The sequence below is a fragment of the Nestor notabilis genome, unplaced genomic scaffold (assembly GCF_000696875.1).
Source record: "Nestor notabilis isolate BGI_N333 unplaced genomic scaffold, ASM69687v1 scaffold1084, whole genome shotgun sequence".
Classification (NCBI taxonomy): domain Eukaryota; kingdom Metazoa; phylum Chordata; class Aves; order Psittaciformes; family Psittacidae; genus Nestor; species Nestor notabilis.
Genome location: NW_009925920.1, coordinates 55,865 through 76,274, shown reverse-complemented (window position 1 = coordinate 76,274; position 20,410 = coordinate 55,865). Strand labels below are relative to the sequence as shown.

At 37.8% G+C, this 20,410-nt stretch overlaps 1 protein-coding gene across 1 annotated transcript in view; it reads right to left on the bottom strand.

Annotated features, from left to right (window-relative positions):
• SORCS2 (sortilin-related VPS10 domain containing receptor 2) overlaps positions 1 to 18,333 on the bottom strand; it is a gene marked incomplete at both ends in the record, with an annotated part of 88,280 nt that extends 69,947 nt beyond the window's left edge. The window contains 3 exons of the mRNA XM_010013266.1: positions 2,063 to 2,127; positions 13,937 to 14,010; positions 18,169 to 18,333. Of these exons, the coding sequence (XP_010011568.1) occupies positions 2,063 to 2,127; positions 13,937 to 14,010; positions 18,169 to 18,333 (304 nt within the window). The remainder of the gene's footprint in view (positions 1 to 2,062; positions 2,128 to 13,936; positions 14,011 to 18,168) is intronic.
• Positions 18,334 to 20,410: the final 2,077 nt, after the last annotated feature.

Here is a 20,410-nt window from a genome sequence, read left to right as displayed (position 1 = left end):
GGAAAGTGCTGCCTTTGCCAGGTGAGTTAGTTGTAAAATTATTACATTAAACCCTCATACAAGAGTTTTTCAGTCTCCAATGTACTGAGAATATATTAACTGCTTACAGTTCAGATCATTCCTGGGAGGCAGCCTGTTATTATCCAAATTTTGCTGGTCCAGAGAGATTAGGGGTTAGATGAATGAGACATTCACGGGTGGGGATAATAGGAGCCTCTTTTCTCACTTAACCTATGCACAGAGACGAATTATTCACTTGAAGAAATAGCAGCCTGACACAACACAATTGAAATCAATATATCAACCCCAGTATAAAATTGTGATGAGCAAGAAGAGAATCAGGCTCCGTTTAATAGACAGCATGCAGAATTTTAAAGGCTATTTTCAAAGCTCTGTAGGAAAGTTAAGACACACTATTAACAGACCACTGGAACAGCTCTGTTGGGGCAAGACTTCTCTATTCAGAGTTACTACCTTGCTGAAAAAGCCTGGACTGATTTATATCAGTGGAGGCTATGGCCTCTGTCTTCTCTCCGGCTAGCAATGGGTGAGGAATATCCTCTGCCTGGGCTGTCAGAATAGCATCACCGCTTCTTTGATGCACACTGCTCTTATCAGAGAGAGCAGAGCCAATAATCATCTTACACCAGCTGTAGCCCAAAGACCTTCTCCTAGATGCAAGCCCTTGTACGGCTCACCCTCTGTCACAAGCTTCTAAGCACAAAGTACTTGAGTGACTTTCCCAAGTGCAGTGAAAAAAAAAACATTATATACACAATCCTGTGTCCAGATCACTAATTCTCCCCCTGCTCCAGAAACAGTATGAAGGAGTGAATAATGCATCCCTGTGTCCTTCATTATTTTTCCAGTGTAATAGGAAATATATTCCACATTTTATTACTTTTAGTTAGAAGAGTCCAAACCAGTATAATAGATACAAATATTTGTTTTAAAACCTGCATCTGTTTAAGAGGCAGCTAAAATCAATCCAAGTCCTCCTGCTTATGTCGAAATCATCACAAGGATATTTGAGCAACAGGCCATCAAAAGGTCTTGCAGCTATTCATAATTCACATGATAAGCATTACAGTTCTTCACCAGATAGGTGGCACAAAGATGTTCTTTCCACTAAAATCAGTGGCAATGCTTGTACTGTCCACAAGTACCCAAAGTCAGTTTGTTGAGAACCCAGCCAGGAGACAGTTATGAGAGTTTTAATTTTTCTGCTGTTTCTGTTCAATAAAAAAAAAATACTTTCCATCCAGCTCCTGAAGAATCTTCTTACAGTGTCTCTAAACTGAGCAACTAATAGGGCTGTGTAGGAGTCTGTAGGATGTCTCAGAAATCTCAGTGCTAAAAGGTTTAGAAACTTTGTCATCCAGATTTTAACATGGCAACTTTAACTTTTTTAATAAGACTGAAATGAAGAAAAGCTTCTGGATCAGGGAAAGTCAAACTGTGCATTCTTTACAACTCATTTTTAAGAGTGCACAGAACTTAGATGATCTGATTCAAGGAATTAAATTACCTTTCAAGAGTACAATTGGTAACAAGAAACTGTACAAGCTTTTGGAAACATGGTGACTCTTTAGTACAGCACATCCTGACTGCTAATCTGCTTTTTCATTTATTTCCCTTTTGAAGTCTCAAAGTATACTGGACACCGTAACATGAAGAAATTCCGGGAGATGGTGGTTAGTGCAGATGGACTGGCACATGCAACAATTCACTTTAACAGACCCTGACCCAGCACTAACACTGCATTACCAGTTTTATTTCAAATCAGGAAAAAATGTTCAGTGTTTAACTGCCAGAATAAATTGCACTATTAATGGACATTTTCAACAGAGCATAGCATCTTGACGTCAATTTGTCTTCGAGTGGAAAACAAGTAAATTTTAAATTATACTATATTTTACATAACAGCTTTGCTGACTACAGATAAACAGAGAACAAATCTGACTTGCACAGTTTAAAAACAATTCAAAAAGTACACTCTAAACCTGAGAGAAATGACTATACACTAGGGTATCAATTGATAATAACATTTTCATGTGCATACCTCCACTGGGGTCCTGGATTTCCATATGAACTAAATCAGGGTCTCCGTCAACTCCAGCAACAGCCCTGAGAACATAATATAATCAAGTTATGCAGAGCCAGCTACAGAATAGTAATTATGTGGATGAAAGAGAAGAGGATTTCATACTAACCAGCTTTAACATTCTAGCTAGGAAATTAAAATCAACCCTATTTATAATGTCGTATTACTAACATCTAGATGGAAACTATTTACTTCTGTACTTGACATTATGTTTTTCTTAAATTTCTTCAGAATCTCTTTTACTAAAATATGCATACAAATAAGATCACTTGGAGAACAGAAATAGGTACAAAATTGGAAACAAAACTTCATAATCATAAATTGAGAAACACATTGAGAGATATGTATACACACACTGATATACACATACTCACATGCACTGGCAAGAGCATCTTTTTACAATTACGTTTGACATTTGAGTCTACAAGGCAGATTTTGTGCTAAAAAAGTCTGAGATTCCATTCTTATTAGAAATATCTTACACGTGACACACAGCTTTCATAACAAATTGGTATATCTTTTGTTAGTATACTCAAGATTCCACCCTGAGAAAGGAAAGAAAGGAAAGAAAGAAAGGAAAGGAAGAAAGAAAGGAAGAAATAAAAGGTGTCATGGGAATACAGGCTGATTTTCTCATAATTTTTCCCATGTCAAATATACTCAAAAGATGATATAAACCAAGATATAAGCCAAAAGATGAGTTTTCTACCCTCAGGGCTTCCATCTCTACTTGGGGATGGCAGCCCCAGCTATGCCTTCTTCTGGCCCTTCCATCATCATTATTCGGGCAGATTCTGCAGAGAAAGTTTTGAGCTGACAACTGTTCTGCCACTAAGCAAAGCAGAATCCAGCCACACTAGTACAGCCACATTGCTCTTCACTGGCATGGTAAAAGTCCATCAAGTCAGCAGATGTGAGTTAAAGACATGCAAAGGAGATACACTGAGTGATAAAGTGCAGCCGGATGCAGATATTAAAAGAGCCCATTAAAATACTTAAGAGAAAATTATCATTTTGATACAATTATTGATAATCAAATGCAATAAAGCTATACTTTGGATTGAAATTACATCACTGTTTAATGATTTTAATAGCACTGATTTATGAGGAGAGTTGAAACTCAGACTCAGTAATTGGTGGCTCCTTGGGAACATAAACCAGGGGAAAGAGGCTGGATGATTTCCACTGCTGCATAACAACCAGAAATCACCACAATATGCTCTTTTCCTCTAATCAGATAAATGATCAGTCCAAGGAAGGGAAGGAGGAGGGACAAGACTCCTCCAAGCCACAAGATGTGAAGGAAACCTGTAGTGGGAATTTTTTAGTAAATGTGCAGAAAAATCTTGCATTTACCAAGAAATTGGTCTCTGAAACACAGACTATTCTAATATTCTGGAGGCAACACGTGAAGTCAGAGAAGATGTTCTGTTCACTGAGATCTGATAAGAATGGATACATGAACTTTTTTGCTGTGTGTGCTCTATATATTTTTCTAGACACTCACGCCAACAAACAACTGCAGTTAGCATTTTGAAGGAAGAAAATTAGGTTTGATGAATATTTTACTTTTTGTGCTGGGCCTCATGCAGCCGAACCACCAACTAACAGAAACTTAGGGTTGAAATGTTCTGAGTCTCAGCCTGACATGCTGATCAGCATCAATAATGCAAAGACAGTTTTTGGGTACTTCTGAAATAACCTCTTACGTCTACAACTCATCACATATGATTCCACATGCACAGTTTGAGATATTTGTCAATATCTTTACTTTCTCATATTTCTTTCAACAGCCTAGAGTGGAAACAATCTCATGTCTACCATGTTCTTCCTAACGCAGCTGGCACAAGTAGCCTCTAATCTTGTTTCCAGTGTAATCTTTTAGTTCAAGAGGCTGTAACTGATCTGTTTTAACGAACACTGTTATAGACACAGAAAATGAAAGCTTCCAACCCAGGCCACTTTTCTCCTTTAGTTTTTTATTTGAGTAGATGTGAAAAAATCACAAGGAAGGGTTTTTTTAAGCCAGCCAGGAAAAAGTAATATCTCTTTGCCCTTGAAGTTCAGACATTTCTCCTACCCCTCCTTTTAAAAACACTTTTTATTAACCAGGAGAACAGTTACTTCCCAAAGGTAAGTCCTCTATTCCTAAACCAGCTGGATCACCTCCCACAGTGTCCATTAATTATGAAGGTTTAGTACAACAGCTTATGCTGCAGTTTGGCAAGCATTTCTTGTCATTGCACTATTATATTGCTCACCCCATTCTGTGTCCCCAGTCTTGCTTCTCTTTCACTGCCTCAGCTGTCCAATTGAACTTGCCAGGTCTCAGTGTTAGGAATTCTCTAATTTAAAGATGTAAGCTAAAAGGCTGCCGAAAGAAATGATGATTAAGCTATACCTGTAGATCTCTAACTTTAAACAAGTGTAACAGCTGAGATGCATCCTTTAAGTGCAGAGTTTATCCATTCTGAAAGGCAAAAATTAATCAAGCAGAATAATTCAAAAACATAGTTTGTGTTTTTCACTACTCTAATGACAGATGAGCTGTAACATCAGAGACTCGTTTACTCACTGAAGATATTATGCCCCTGAAGTCTACTTTCGAGTATCAGCTATAGAGCAGAGTTCACAAACTCCAAAGTTCCTTTACGCAGCTTTACAAGCACTTAGGAATAGTCCTTTCTATTTTGATTGATAAAAACCTGAGCACAGTTTACTGTTCCTCAGTTGGCTTTAGGATAGGACCTATTCTGTTTTATAAAGCACAGACTCAATGGACCCTGATAATTGAAAAGCTTCTTCCTTTTTAGTTGACATTTTAGCATCAACTCCCTCCCCCAGTAGAATAAGCACTTTCTTGGGAATGATCTATTTTTTCTTAATTTCAGCAGGGTTTTTTGTTTGGCTTGGTTAGAATTTCTCCACTTTTCTTCTCACAGCAGTTTGCAATGAAAATGTTCGTATCTCAGCAGTCTGGGACCATTTCTTTCTTTCTTTGTTTTACTTGGTGTCCTGGGTTCAGCTACAGCAGTCATTTTTTTCTCATTTTTTCTCCTTCTTAGTAGCTGGTGCAGTGCTGTGGTTTTGACATTCAGTCTGGGAACAATGCTGATAACACCGATGTTTTTAGTTGTTGCTCAGTAATGTTTACTCTGACCAAGGACTTTCTCAGTCTCATGCTCTGCCAGGGAGGAGGGGAAGCCAGGAGGAAGCAGAGACAGGACACCTGACCCAAACTGGCCAAAGGGGTATTCCATACCACAGCACGTCATGCCCAGTATAGAAACTGGGGGGAGTTACCCGGAAGGCCCAGATCGCTGCTCGGGTCAGGCTGGGTATCGGTCGGTGGGTGGTGAGCGGTTGTGTCCTCTCCCCTTGTTATTCCTCTTATCATTATTACTGGTAGCAGTAGTGGTTTGTATTATACCTTAGTTACTGGAGAGCTGTTATCTCAACTCGTGGGAGTTACATTCCTCCGATTCTCCTCCCCATCCCTCCAGGAGCAGAGGGAGGAAGGAAGAGGGGGGAGAGTGAGTGAGCGGCTGGGTGGTTCCAAGTTGCCGGCTGGGCTTGAACCACGACACTTGGGTAAAGGTCTGGCCACTGAATTTAGGGTCTTCTGCTTTAGGTTGCTTTAGTTTTTTACATTTAACCATTAAAATTTCCAATGAAATTCAGATTAATTTTAATTGTAGATCAGAGAACTCTTCCTCTAGGAAAAGAAATATCTCCTGACCAAGTATACCATGCTGGTTAAAGCAAGTGCAACACGCCAGCACTTCAGATCATGTTACAGCATAGTTACAACACTTCAGAATTAAAATAGCCCAACTTGATTGTAGGGTAGTGTAAATATAGGCAGCCTCAATATGCTTCTTCCCTTTCCTGTGAACACAAGTTCTATTATCTCCCTGATGCCTGTCTGACACCATGTTGAGCCTTTTGGGAAAACTAGTCCTGCAGAATGTAATCTTAGAACTATTTGCAGGGATTAGTTTTCTGTTTCTTAAATCAACGGATCATGCCAGCAGTTGAGCTTCAATCCTGTTGAAGAAAAGCAGCAAGGTAGCCCCTTTTGGTTGTGCAGAGGTGAAACTGCCTCGGCCCCAGTGCAGTGTTTGTGCATGTCTAACCTCGTTTATGTCATAAAGCTGCATCTAACAAAACACAATGAGAAGCAGAAGAAATCAAGACATTCAGGCCTGAATTTTGTCTCCTGAAGGACACAAGAGCCCTTTATTATGCATATGCTTTTTTGGAATGAAGGGAAAATCTTCTGTAACATTAGCTGTTGTATGACCTAATTCTTCATGTCTCTGCACTAGTGCTCACCAGGTAATTCCTTAACAGCATTACATCAGCATGAAAATGGTGCAATGGAGGGGGCCAACAAGCATCCTGCATCTGCTTCAGTGTGTATAAATGTATACTCTACGATATGACCATTAGGTATTTTATATTTTTAAATAACCATACTAAAATTCTAATAATTTAGAATTTTCTGTTAAAAATTCTAATTATGAGACCTTTGCCATTATTTCAATAATATATTTTTATTTTATTCAGCTACCTGTCTTCACAAACTGCCCCAGTACTTTCTTACTTTAGTTGCATGCAGTATTAAAACCAATATTTTCCTGAAATTTGATATTTATGTAACATACATGAACAAAAATTACCACTGACATCTACCACTTCACATCTCAAACTATGAATCATAAGCATCAGTCACTTATATGATAATAATGGTTTGATTTTACTTCAAGCAGGAAACTTTTTTCTTACTTTTTAGTAGCCCAAGCCTGTTTTGTAGGGGAACAGTTGTCTGCAGACACTAACCAAGTGAAATCTGCTATGGACACGTATCTTCTCTACTTCCAATGGATCCTTTCTTTGTTAAATATTTGATGTAGTTCACTTTGATGCATAATAATGAAGAGACACCTTCAAACAGGACACGCACACTGATGTGCAGGACCCTCCAATCAAAAGCCATCTGAACACTCAACAGTCTCTTCAATTTGTCTCCCTCATAATCTCTGAATGTTAAGTTTATACAGAAGGTAACAAATTCCTAGTTTATACTGTCTGATTTCTAGCAATTGGCTGAAGAGCACTGCCTTGCTTAGAAAGCAAGGCAAAAGCACACAAATGATTTCACTGAGTAGCTTAAAATGGTGTTGACTCTTGGCAACCTGGCAACTCAGGGAGACAAAACTATGATTTGATCAAGCTTATGACTGACTGTGTTTCAGGCCTTGCCATCTTTGCACCTGCTTTGAAAGACACACCTTCAATGATTCAGTCAATGCCTTACACAGCCAGCGTGTGCTGCTACTTATTTCCTCCCTGTGCTTAAATGCTTTTTAACAAAAACATTTTTCCTGCCACCTTTGTCCAAACAGCAGAGCTGGAGTGTTTGTCACTGCTGTGGGTCGACCCTGCCTGGCCACCAGGTGCCCAGCATGCTGCTCTATCACTCCCCGCTCTTAACAGGACAGGGGGAGAAAATAAGATGAAGAAAAGCTCCAGGGCTGAGATAAGCACAGGAAGACTGCTCACCAGTTACCATCACAGGTGAAACAGACTTGACTTTGCGAAGATTAATTTAATTTACTGACAATAAATAACAGAGTAGGATAGCAAGAAACAAAAACCAAACTAAAAAATCATCTTCCTCTCACCCCTCCCTTTTTCCCAGGCTCAGCATCACTCCTGATTTCTTTACCTCATCCCACCCAGAAGTACAGGGGGACAGGGAATGGGGATTGCACTCAGTTCATCACACACTGCCTCTGCCACTCCTTCCTCCTTGTGTTCTTCTCCTGCCTCAGCATGGGGTCCCACCCATGGAAGAGAGTCCTTCATGAATTTGTCCATCATCATGTATACCCCACTCCTCAACATTCAACCCTCACCCACTGAGAAATCAGACATGAATATTTCACTTATTCAAGGGGAATTTTTAACACGTATACTGTTATGTGTCCTTATATGTGTGTATGCATATATACATTGTTATAGCAATGTAAATTCTATTGACACGCTTTATAAGATCCACCTTAAAACTGCAAACTGCTGCTAAATGACACTTGTAACCCTTCAGATGAATACCATCGACCAAGTCTGAGACTAGATTCAGCCACACCCAGGCTCTGTCAGTTTAGAGGTTCTCTTCTGAACCTCATGACTCAACAGGACGGCGTCCCTTACCCTTTGTGCCTGCATCAATCATCTTTAGCTCGATTTTACCTCAATTTTAATTTGTATGCTTCATCCATGTAATAAATAATAGAGTGAACCTTGCCATCGAATTCTGTTAAGTTGTGCCTTTATAAATCATAGTAAAACTACTCTTGCTAGTATCTTTCATGGTTAGTCTTTGAGTGACCCTAAACCATTCATTCTGTGAAAGCCTGCTTCAGCATGGGCTTTCCACAGGATCACAGCCTCCTTCAGGACACATCTACCTGCTCTGATTTGGTGTCCTCCATAGGCTGCAGGTGGATATCTGCTTCACTGTGGAGCTTCAGGAGCTGCAGGGACACAGCCTGCCTCACAGTGGGCACACCATGTGCTGCAGGGGAATCTCTGCTGTGGTTCCTGGAGTACCTCCTTCCCTCCTTCCTCACTGACCTGGGGGTGCGCAGGGCTGTTTCTCTCACATATTCTCACTCCTCTCTCCCAGAAGCTGTTGCACAACTTTTTTACCCTTCCTTAAATATTTTAGCACAGAGGCATCACCAGTGCCACTCACAGGCTCAGCCTTGGCCAGAGATGTGTCTGTCCTGGAGCTGACTGGAACTGGCTCTGACCAGTGGTCTCTTCTCACAGAAGCCCTGAACACTCCTGCTACCAAACCTTGCCATGTAAACCCAATACAGTCATATACATCACCACACAGAAACAGAACAAATACCATCCCAGTGTAAGAATGATTGCCCACACAGATTCTTGGCTTCTCACAGAAGAGCCTTTCACACAAAATCCAATGTTAAAGGCTCAATGAAATCCTCTTTGCATTTCTCCCTCCTTCAGGGCATAACATTGCTGAAATCTCCTCTTTCATCTGACATTGAATAGCAAGGAACCCACTACATTTGACGTTAATGGGTACGGCTGTGATTGATTACTTGTATGGGATTTCATGATGAGAACAGAACTTTGGTCCCCTGAGAACAACTGCTCTACCCAAATAAACTTGTCATTTTATATTTTTATGTTCTCACCTCTCACGAAAATGTAGAACCTACAGCTAAAAATAAGAGCAACAGATACCCATAGTATAGGATTCCATACCCTAGCAAGTCAAGGATAAACCATTTCTAAGGCTATAGACAGAATCATAAAGGAAATGTGCTGGGCTTAATTCCCTGGTAATTACTGATTCATGACTCACTGTCCTGGGGTATATTTGTGCTGGTGTAGACAGCTGATTCACAATCTATTCTTCACTTATGTATTACTATTTTGAGCAATCAGAAGGAACTTAGATGGCACAAAAGCCTTGGGGACTGAGAAGAATATCAGCAGAGTCAGAGGAATGCCAAACTGCACTACCTCTTCGTCTCGAGGATTACACGTAATACTCCACTCTTTTTCAAAATGGACTTGATGTATAAAAACAATTACATACCATGTGGTGTTTGCTTTTGTAATGTGGCTGTGATATATCTGATCTCTTTGCATTCCCTCCTACAAACACACCTCTAACTGGAAAAAGTACTCATAAAGGATGGGTACTATAATATCACTTAAACAGAAATCATCACATTAGGGCAATGCTGCATGGTTGGTCACAGTTTGTATGCAGCAGTAGAACTGTAATCAAAGTCATGATTATCAAAGTTTCTCAGTTTTGCTCAAAATTAAAACTTTCCACATTCAAAAATACAAAAAAAAAAAAAAAAAAGACTTGAATCTTTTTAGCTACTATTTATACAGTAAGAAAATATTTTCTAAATGTTGATATAAAATGATCTTTTAGTTACAGTGTGACTTAGCATTAATTTTATTAACCAGTAAATCCACATTTCCTGATTTTTCTTTGAAATATCAGAAGATTTTTAATCAACAGTTTCTTTTCAGTACTTCCATATTTTCTGAACAGTATTTCTTCTATATTTTGATTTTCCAGTTCAACTTGAATGACAAATCAATCAAAAATAAACAAACTTCTATAATATATCTGGTTTGCAATCATATTTAAATCTATCTGTGGCCTTACAGCTCCTTTGTTTTGTTTGTTTTTAGAATAGAATAGTTTCAGTTGGAAGTGACCTTCATCATCTAGTCCATGATCATCTAGTCCAACTGCCTGACCACTTCAGGGCTGACCAAAAGTTACAGCATGTTATTAAGGGCATTGTCCCAACCCCTCAAACACTGACAGCCTTGGGGCATCAACCAACTCTCTAGGATGTCTGTTTTGCCTTCTAAGATGGTAAGAGAAGACAAACTGCTATGAAGGATTAGTCAACTTTCCTTTCCAAAAGAATAAATGAAACATATTAGGAAAATGGCTGGGAGGGGGTAAGAAAATGCCACACTATATCATAGATGGGAAGATAGCATTCTGTGTTCCTAAAATAAAGATGGAAGTAGACACTTTCCACTGATACCAATAACATTTCCATGAAAGACCAAATTCCATACATTAAATCCACAAAGATACTTAAGGGATGATCCAGAAAAGAAAATGAAGCCTAGAAGATGTTTCTAATACATTGCTTATAAACCTACAGTATAAGATCTTAACATAAACAGTTTAAAATACTCAGCTTCTACTGAACCTCCCTTAATATAAACACATAAGACATACCATTAAATTAATTGCATTTAGATTTTCACTGAGTAAAAATAATGCTTCTTTGGGAAATGCATGAAGATCTGGCTGCTGCTAGAGGCACAGGAAAAAATGTTTTCACAAAGCACAGGAAAATATTATGACTGATAATATTTGTAGTTACCAGGCTGAAATAAAAATCTTAGGCTATATTACCAACCTCAGTCGACTGAAATCAAATAAGAAACATCTGCTAAAGATCTGTCCAGTGAAATGTTCTTGGCACAACCAGCCTGCATCAGCAAGACACATGCCCTCATTTACAGTGAGATGTAAAATTAGGTTGAATTCATTTCACTAATCTTTAGCACATCAGATGCTATATATTGTCAAGAAAATAATACAGGACTTAGTGTCCTAATGGTCAAGGTATGACAAAGCCCATATTCTTCCAGCTATTGAAAACTATACAAGTACTTGTTTCTATCTAGCACTTAGATAACTTGGGTGATGAAGGCCATAAAGCAGTGGAAAGTTTCATGTAAAGACAGACAAACTTATACTGGAAGACCATCATGTCCAACCCTCCACTCGCAGCAGATTCTCTGTATATTGCAATGTCCCATATGATAAAAGTAAGAAATATTTATGTATATTTATATATCTTTACATCTAAGGAAGCCTAAGAGAAGGATCATTTGATACTGAAGAGACACCAAATATCTGCTCCCAAATCATTGCTGTTGCTGACTGATACAGTTCTTGAGAGAAATCAGAATGGTCTATATACAGAAAAGGGGAAAACAAAAACCTAGAAAATATCAAAAAATTTCCAATGGTTATAAACATACAGACTCTTAGAATTTATTATTCTTATCTGAGGGGAATGTGATTTTTACGAACCATGTCTTTGAAATGCTACATGGCAGTTATTCCTATCAAAGCTCCAGGACACTTCCCTGATTGTGTCTGAATGATATAAGGAATACTGAAACACATAAGGGTACTGAAACACAGCAAAATAGGCTTAACATTAAACACGCACTTTCTGGCTTTAATTCTTACATACAAAAAACATTGACAGATTGAGTTGGAGAAAAACTGACACATATTTCAGTGGTATGTAACGTTCTTTATTATTTAAGTGTGGCAAATATACCGAGACTCAGATAAGAAAAACACCATTAAGTAAATCTGAAAGAGACAGGCTTCCACTGTTCTTTCTTACCTGGCAGTGACTTTGATGGTTGTCAGACTTAATGACTATGAAATTTTTTTATTGATTAAAGATAGAGAGCCACATGCCCTCCTGATTTACACCCTGTATAATCTTCTTAAGGAAAAATCGGGTTTAAGGCAGACATGACACTTCTGACCTACTGCGTTACTTCTAAATGATTACACCCTTCCATGTGGCAGTTAAGAGATCTGTAAACCGCATCGTCTGTGAAACTCTAGCTGCAGTGTAGAAATAAGTTCTTCAATAAGGCTGTATTTTGCAGGAGCAACTAAGAAGAAAGTGTCAGGCTGACTCAAGTATCTCAGCAGAAAAGTTTGAGACAAAGTGGAGTAAATCAGATGGGTGCTGCTACAAAGCAAACACTGGCTGGTTTTCTGAAAGTACGGACAGTAAGCATGTTGCAGATTGAAAAAGAGGCCCTTGGAAATGTAACAAAGCTCCCTGGATATGTCCAGGGATAATTACACCAACACAGCATGAGGGCAGGTTATGTCACATGCTCTCAGCTATTTTGAACAGGGTTTAAACATGTCAATGTGCCCCTAGCCTGGGTCACAGTCTCCCCCCTGTCCAGCAGCAGCAGTACACATGCCAGCACACCTTTAGACTTGCCTGATTCCATTTTAGGCCAGTGGCAAATGTACCTGTAGGTACCATAAAAGCTCTGTGTGCTTTGTAACCTCTACACCAGCAATGTAAGTAGTTTTAGGTTTTGTTGGTTTTGGTTTTCACTGAGTATGTCCAGGATGAGTATCTATTTCAACTCAAGAGGAAAACAACTACCTGAAGAACAAGAAGAATCACATCATGAATGCCAAACATATTGAAAGTCTTGCAGCCAAGATCAGGTATATCCATTTCAATACTGGCGACACCACTAGCACACCACAAAAATATTGCTGAGAGCCAGAAATGGCTTCATAGACATATGAAAAATTATACTTTATGCCACTGACATGGATCAGACTCATTCTAGAACTAAAATCAAAAGTTATTTAGGGAATGAAAGTGTCTAGGGTATTATGACTAATCCTATAATAAAAAAATACAAATTATTGGTAATGATACAGTTCTGCAAAGTCAGTACTTAAAACACTGAACTAAAAAGTGAAAGGGGGAATTCTCTGGCTTTTTCTATAGAAATGACATAAATGTTGAGCATGCAAATTGACCATTTTAAAATATAAAATTAATTAAAGCACTATCAAAAGGTTAATTTTGGTGCAGAAGTTACATATTTTTCAAATTAATTTCATATGTATAAAAGACACTGACTTATTCGTCCAACATTTCGTCAACCTGCTTAAATCACTTCTTAAACATTTTGAGAGACTGAAAAACGTTTGAGCTGAAAGTGAAATCATCTGATATATGTGTACTCGATAAAGTCATATTTTTCACCTATTTCCTTAATAGTGTAAGTTTATATATGACTCCAGTTAATAGGTACGATTCGACCTCTCTTAAAAAAATATTATGGATTTTCCTCTCCAAAAACACTACTCTCCTTTCTAAAGATCAATTCCACCAGTAAAATGAAAAGCAATTTCATTGGACATTATAGCCCTCTTTAAATCTTGGGCTCCACAGATCCAGACCTATAACCCTTATATGTGCTGACACTTGGTATGATCACTAGCGTGAGAATGAATTTGCAATAGCAGATGCAGCAATGCTGACATAATCTACAAAAGACGCCAAGGCTCATACTGTCCCCATCAGTATGTCTGGAAACATCTTCCTTGATTAGAATGAAATACTTTTGCTGTTCTTTTTTTTTATTTGAAAAATAAAGACTTCTTACCAAAAAATATGATCTTTTGAAACTCGTTCCTGCAGAAGGATCCACTTTTTCCCCAAGTCAATGGATACATAAACCTACAAAGAAAGAACAACAAAATAAAGATGATAGGAAAATGTTAATGTTATACATCATCAGAGACAAGTCCTATGTCACTATCAAAATGACAGATTTCACACCAATAAAAAAAGACCAAACAGACAAACAAAACTCATTACCAGGAACTCTCGCTGACGTTTTTCAGAGTAACAACCTTTCATAAAGAATATTTGTTTTAAATATAATCTATAAGAAGCAAAACACAGTGACAATGTCTTCTTGTTTACCATGAAAATAACTCACAGTTCATTTTGGGTCTTTGTTTTTTTTTGACATTTGAGTCTTCATTTTGAGATTCTTTTTACCTCAGCACAGTTATACAAAAAGTTACACCTTCCTTCTCCTTCTTCCCATTCATTAACCAAACAAGCACAAGTGTTCCCTTTATGCTTCAAGCCTTAATTCCATCAAACACACGTAAACTAGAAAGTCAATGGATATCAAAATCTGCTAAAATAGGACCAAAAGATATTAGAGAAATGATTAAAAGATTTGATGGGGAGAGAGGCACTTAAGGGCTTGCTTCATGGATACCAATTTGTGATCTGTTGAGAAATGGTCAGTCAGCAGTGAGGGACAAGATGGCCTGGAGGAGGAAGAAGACTTCAACTCGACCTTCCCTCTAACCAAATGCTAATGACATGGATGGATATCCATGCAAAATGCAGATGAAAGCTGTTGTCCCCCAAAATACAGAGGAATATAAAATAGCTATTAAAAAATCTTCCTCCTTCAGCATCTGCCTTCCTTTAGTTTCCTTTAGTTAAAATAGGAAATATCTATCAAACTTCTAAAATGATAGATTTAAAGCCCCCTGCTGTCTGCAAGCATTTCTTATCTGATCCAATTTACATATGATGGGTTTTCTCTTAATATCTCTAATAGGCAAAAAGAAAAAAAAAGGCAAGTAAAACTGTTCTCTGCAGTGGGAATAAGTCACCAGTTCAGTCACTGATTGTACCGGGGGAAAGTGCCTTATGAGGACTACTGAGGAGTGGTTTTGGTTCAAAATGACAGGTTCAGTGACAAGACACTACTCTTCACTCCCCAATACTACAGAAAACTGGCAATATTAATATGTAAAGATAAAGGCTGAGGTAGCTTACCATAAACTCTATGGGTAAATTAACTAAAATTAGAATTGGAGATAAGCCAGTATTTCTGTTACTCTGCACTTTACAATGGCTGGGCTTTGCTCCACCGCACACTCAGTTAAAGCAGGTAGACCACAGTTTGAGTGAGGAACTGATCAGGACTCAGACTGCTTACTTAGCATTCACCCAGTCAATGCCTAGACAGAAGCGATCAGGGATCAAAAGGTTTTCACCCTCAGAGCTAAATGCTTTAACGACGAGGATGCAGAGCTCAAATTACTTCCCCTCACACACATTTAAGACTGAAGTGTGGGAGCTTATGAATGAACAGTTTGCATTTGTGTAGAGGGAAGCCCATGCAAGCTATAAGGGAGAGTGAAGTAGGACTAATAAGGTATATTCAAACTGAGAATTTTTAACTGATGCAGTATTTGAAACTAATAAAAAATAGCATATAACTAACCTGCACACATTCAACTTCCTGCAATTAAAAAAAAATACCCATAGGTCTTTTGGTTTTTAACAGATACATATGATAAAACTAGTAGATGAAATTAGATATGAGATGAAAACAGTTATATTGGTAGACAGATAACATCTCTGGCTTCAGCAAACATGTTTATTAGATACTACACTTCTGTTTATTATCACCCACATAATAAATGTGTGTTTTTAAAAACCTGAAAATGCTTTTCTCAGTTTTACCATTTAGTCATCCTTTCAGCTTCCAAATGAACAATTAACATCTACTGCATCCTTGTTGAGTTTTAAAAATAATGTAGAAGCACTTAAATAGACTCAGTGAATGGCTGATTGTTACTCATTATAACTGACAAACTCAGAAAAAGGGAGTATAGATTTGAGGCAGTAAACGGATTAATCCAACCATATTGACTGGATTTGCATTCATTCACAGTGTCAGCTAGAGGCTAGAGGTTTATTTAAACAAAATTAGGTTCTGAATGGAAGAACAATGCATATTTTGCAGTATAAAATAAGCCCTAAATCAGTTCAGAAGTTGTGAGAAATGCTGTGATGCTCCAGTAGACAGAGAAGCCTTGCTGATTGCTATTTATAAAAGATGTGATCTTGTACTCCTTGTATTCTCAAAATTGACTCTGTAAGAAATCATTCGAGTAGCAGGAGGTAATGGCTACTCCTGAGTTTTAGATTGTGGTACATCCTGATACTACTTTCTCCCAGTGAAAGTAAAGTTACTTAACACAAAACTCTAGACTATACTATCTCCCTAGGCCAAATTCAGATCAACACTCTCAAGACCATTGATTTTAGTACGGTGACTTTTATTGTTATGTCAAATTGCAATTCTGATTTTCAGCTCTTCCTTTGCCAACATCATTTCATCTTCCTCTCCCTTCTAGGCCAAATATATTAGATCTTACACAAAATGTAAGCAGGTTACTAACCCAGTTATCATTAAAGGCATCCTTCATTCCTACACATCTTACATAAAGCTGTAGGACTTGTCCAGTAAGTCTTTGTGATTGATTCCTTCTAGTGTCATATTGAAAGCCTGAGTAGAGTCCAGCAGATTACCTAACCCTTCCTGCTACTCCTGCAGAACTATTCTTTACTGAATATTTTGTAGTGTTTTTTTTGTCCACTCACATTTTAAGTTTGGCAAATAACAGCATCACTCCTTTTGGAAGATTATAAAAGCATAAAATGCCTGAAAATCTCTTTAACATGCATAAATCATCAAAAAAACAAAGCAAATGCTTCACTTCATGCGTCTGCCTCCTTCTCTTTCCTGGCAAAAATTTCTAACCACTTGTTATGGGGTGGTCAACTTCTTCAGTACAGTTCTTTTGACTCATACTTAAGATTCTGCCATTCTGTAACTATATAGAATTCAGGAGTTATATATATCATCAGAAACAAAATCCAAATTGAAATAAAAAAGGTTGTCATAATATAGGCTTTTCATAACGTCAGGCTTCCCTGAAGTATTTTGTTTACATAACATGCACCCAATATACTTTTAGTTGTGTTAGGGTTTCAAGTTGAAACTGCTAAGTAAAATACTTAATGTAATTTGTGACTGAGCTGTGTTTGTTAAGTATTTTACTGTAGTTCTATCCTTATTTGCAAATGCCTGTAAACATGAATTGTTCTGGGCTCAGCTATTAACTTATATATCCCAGAAAACATCCTAAAGGATAACTTGATATAACATGACTAAAAACAGTGCAGTACTTGGCTGCAGCATGAGCAACTGTCTCTGACTAACCTCACCACCAAAATATGCACATTCTGTGAAGTCTGACAAGGATTAATATGGACTACAGTTTACTAAGTTCAGTTTAAAACAAGAGAAACAACGGAGATGAGTCAAGACCATTGTCAGGACCAGAATAACAGTGACTAACAGCTGCAGTTTTGGCACTATGAAAGAAAGATGAACTGCACGTAGACTGTGCACACTCATCAGTGCTTAGCCTAACCCACCCAGGAAAATGACTTTACAATTTTACCAGAAGAAATCTGGTTAAAACTTACAAACATGCTGACTCCTGAATCTGAAAGCAGCAGAAATACCTCATAGGAGAGAGAATTATTTTACATTTCTACAGATTAACTGTTTCCCCAAATACTCTGCTGCTGTTCTACTGTGCAGTTTAGTTTATATTACTTTATTTTACATTCCATGAATGGCCTTTGGAGGCACTATTTCAGCTTCATTAACTTTCTACTACACTATAAATTACAGGGAAATTGCTTATGGTCACTTTCTAGGGAGGAGCACATTTCAGAAGTACAACTTAATATTAAGCAGGAGGATAAGTATTACCAATATCCATATCAGCTGAAAATGCCAGAAGTGAAATTACATTAAAAACAAAGATTTGGGCATGAAGACAATCAATATTTAAATAAGCCTCAAAACCAGTATATGATTCCCTTCTGGACAACTGATTATTTCATAAAGCATAATACTATTCAGCATATCAAAAACTGCTTTATATCTCTAACTAAATAATTCCTAAATTTCAGAACAAATGCAGTATCTTCAAGCTTTACCTTGCCATCCTTGGTGTAAGCAAGTACTTTATCTTCTTCTTTCGGGTGAAAAAGGAGAGTTTCCACAAAGAAAGTAATGGGTTGCTTCTGGAAAGTGGCTCCTTCATCCGTGCTTATGAAAAGGCTTTGGTCACGATCATTATGGGAAGAACTTACAAGAATTATCTAGAAGACAAGAATGACAACATACATTCAGAAGACTGTTTTCTCTATGACATCAGAGCTTTATTTTTCTTGTGTAAATGTCAGATTTTGTTCATACCTTACCTATCAAAACTCTGTGGACAAGAAACTGAAAAGCATGTAAGAGATAAGGACTGCAAGATGCTATTAGTCTTTCCTCATCAAACCTGTGAACGTTAAGGTTTGTAATTTCTCTTGCAAATCACACCAAATTGATCATGCTCCTCATCTCTACTAAAAAAGACTGCCTCAGATTTTGGTCCTTGTGCAAAGTTCATGAAGCCACATGAGAAAATTGACAGACTAACAAAAAAAAAAGAATTAATGCTAGGAATGATTCTTTTTAACATACCTATATAAATACATCACTTTATCTAGTGAGGCTGCCTTTATAAATACTAAATGTAAAAATAATCACTGCTATAGTTACATCAGAAGAATGACCCAGGAAAAAGAACTAGTTCATAACATCTGCCCATTCCATTCTCCTGCTGACACACTTTGGATAGAAAGGCAATTCACTTTAATGAAAAAAAAATATGCCAATCAATTACTTGCACTTCCTTCTGAGGTCCAAATAGTACCTTAACTCAAACATAGTAATAGCTTGAGCTGTCTCTTTGTGTGAACTTGATGTCAGGCTTTCAGCAACAAAGAAATTCTCCCCAAGTAATTTTAGCAGAATTTACTCTTTTCAACTTCTTTACATTTTGCAGCTGGCCAACACATTATAGAAAGGTTCTAAAAATGCCAATGTGAGGATCCATTTTTATTGTCTTTCCAGATCAAACAGACCCAGTTGGTAACCTACAAACAAAACATGGATTTTCAAAGCCCAGCTGGGCTCTATTTGGCTCGTACTTCAAAAACAATTAAAAAAATAAAATCCTGAATTCAAAATGTTTTTAGACTATTCAGCAAATGATGCAGAAAACACCACAGAATACTGATCACCATGATACAGTGACTGTAAATTGCTTACAAAGATAAATGGCAACGAGTTGTGCAAACAGAATTACAATAATGCGAATACAGAGAAAGAAATGAATTAGACAAAACAGTATAATTTTTATGCAGACACTTTTTTAGAGTGGAGCTGAAGTTAAAAATTTGAAATTTCTAATGAATTACACAGATATGACAGCTGGACTGAGCTTTTAGTGTAATTGGTCTTGGGGGGAAAAACTATAAATACAACATTTGTAGATGCTCTAGTTTGACAGGTTACTTAAGCATGTGCACTTGTACTTGAAGCACATACACAGTTGCACTAATTTCTGCATAGCTTTCATATACCTCAAATGGGGCACATATTGAAGCACATTCTTGAATGAGACAGAGCATTGCACATACTTCAGAGTCCACGGCCCACTGCTGCAATCCCACACTAAAGCCTCTATGAAGCCAAATCTGCTTCTGTTAGCTATGTGACTAGGTCAGAAGGAAGAGCAAGATAATAGCCTATAACTGTGTTATGATCTTATATTTTTTTAATTATACACATTGCCAAAGAGTAGGAAACAGTGTAATTTTTATTGGAAAGCCTCTATAAATCAGACTATCACAAATATCATCTTTTATTCCTACTGTCTCCAATGGCTTCCTGGCTCTCGGTAAACTCTTCAAACAGTATCTGTCTAATTTATTACTATACGTGCTCCACATATGCTGCTGGTGGCCTAGACAGAGGATTCAAAGATTCTTGTAACACACTAATTCGGCAGGTTTTCTGCAGAGGGCACAGCACCAACCTAAAATTGAGTATGGCTTATATGTGCTGCCCTGTCCCTTTGCTTGCATTGCAAGGAGGAATGAAGTAACATTTATGCCCAGCGTGGAGATTTGTACTTTCCTTGCCACACTACCATCTGCAACTCGGGCTCAAAATATCTAGTTTATCTTCGAAATAAATGGAAACAAACTATCTCTGTGCTCAGTGAACTATATACTGCTCATTCCTCTCGGTTCCTCACCAGATCACAGGAAGGAGGACCAGGTCCTATGCTAAACTAAATTTCACAAGCGAGACTGCAACAAGAGCTCCACAATTCCTGGTGAT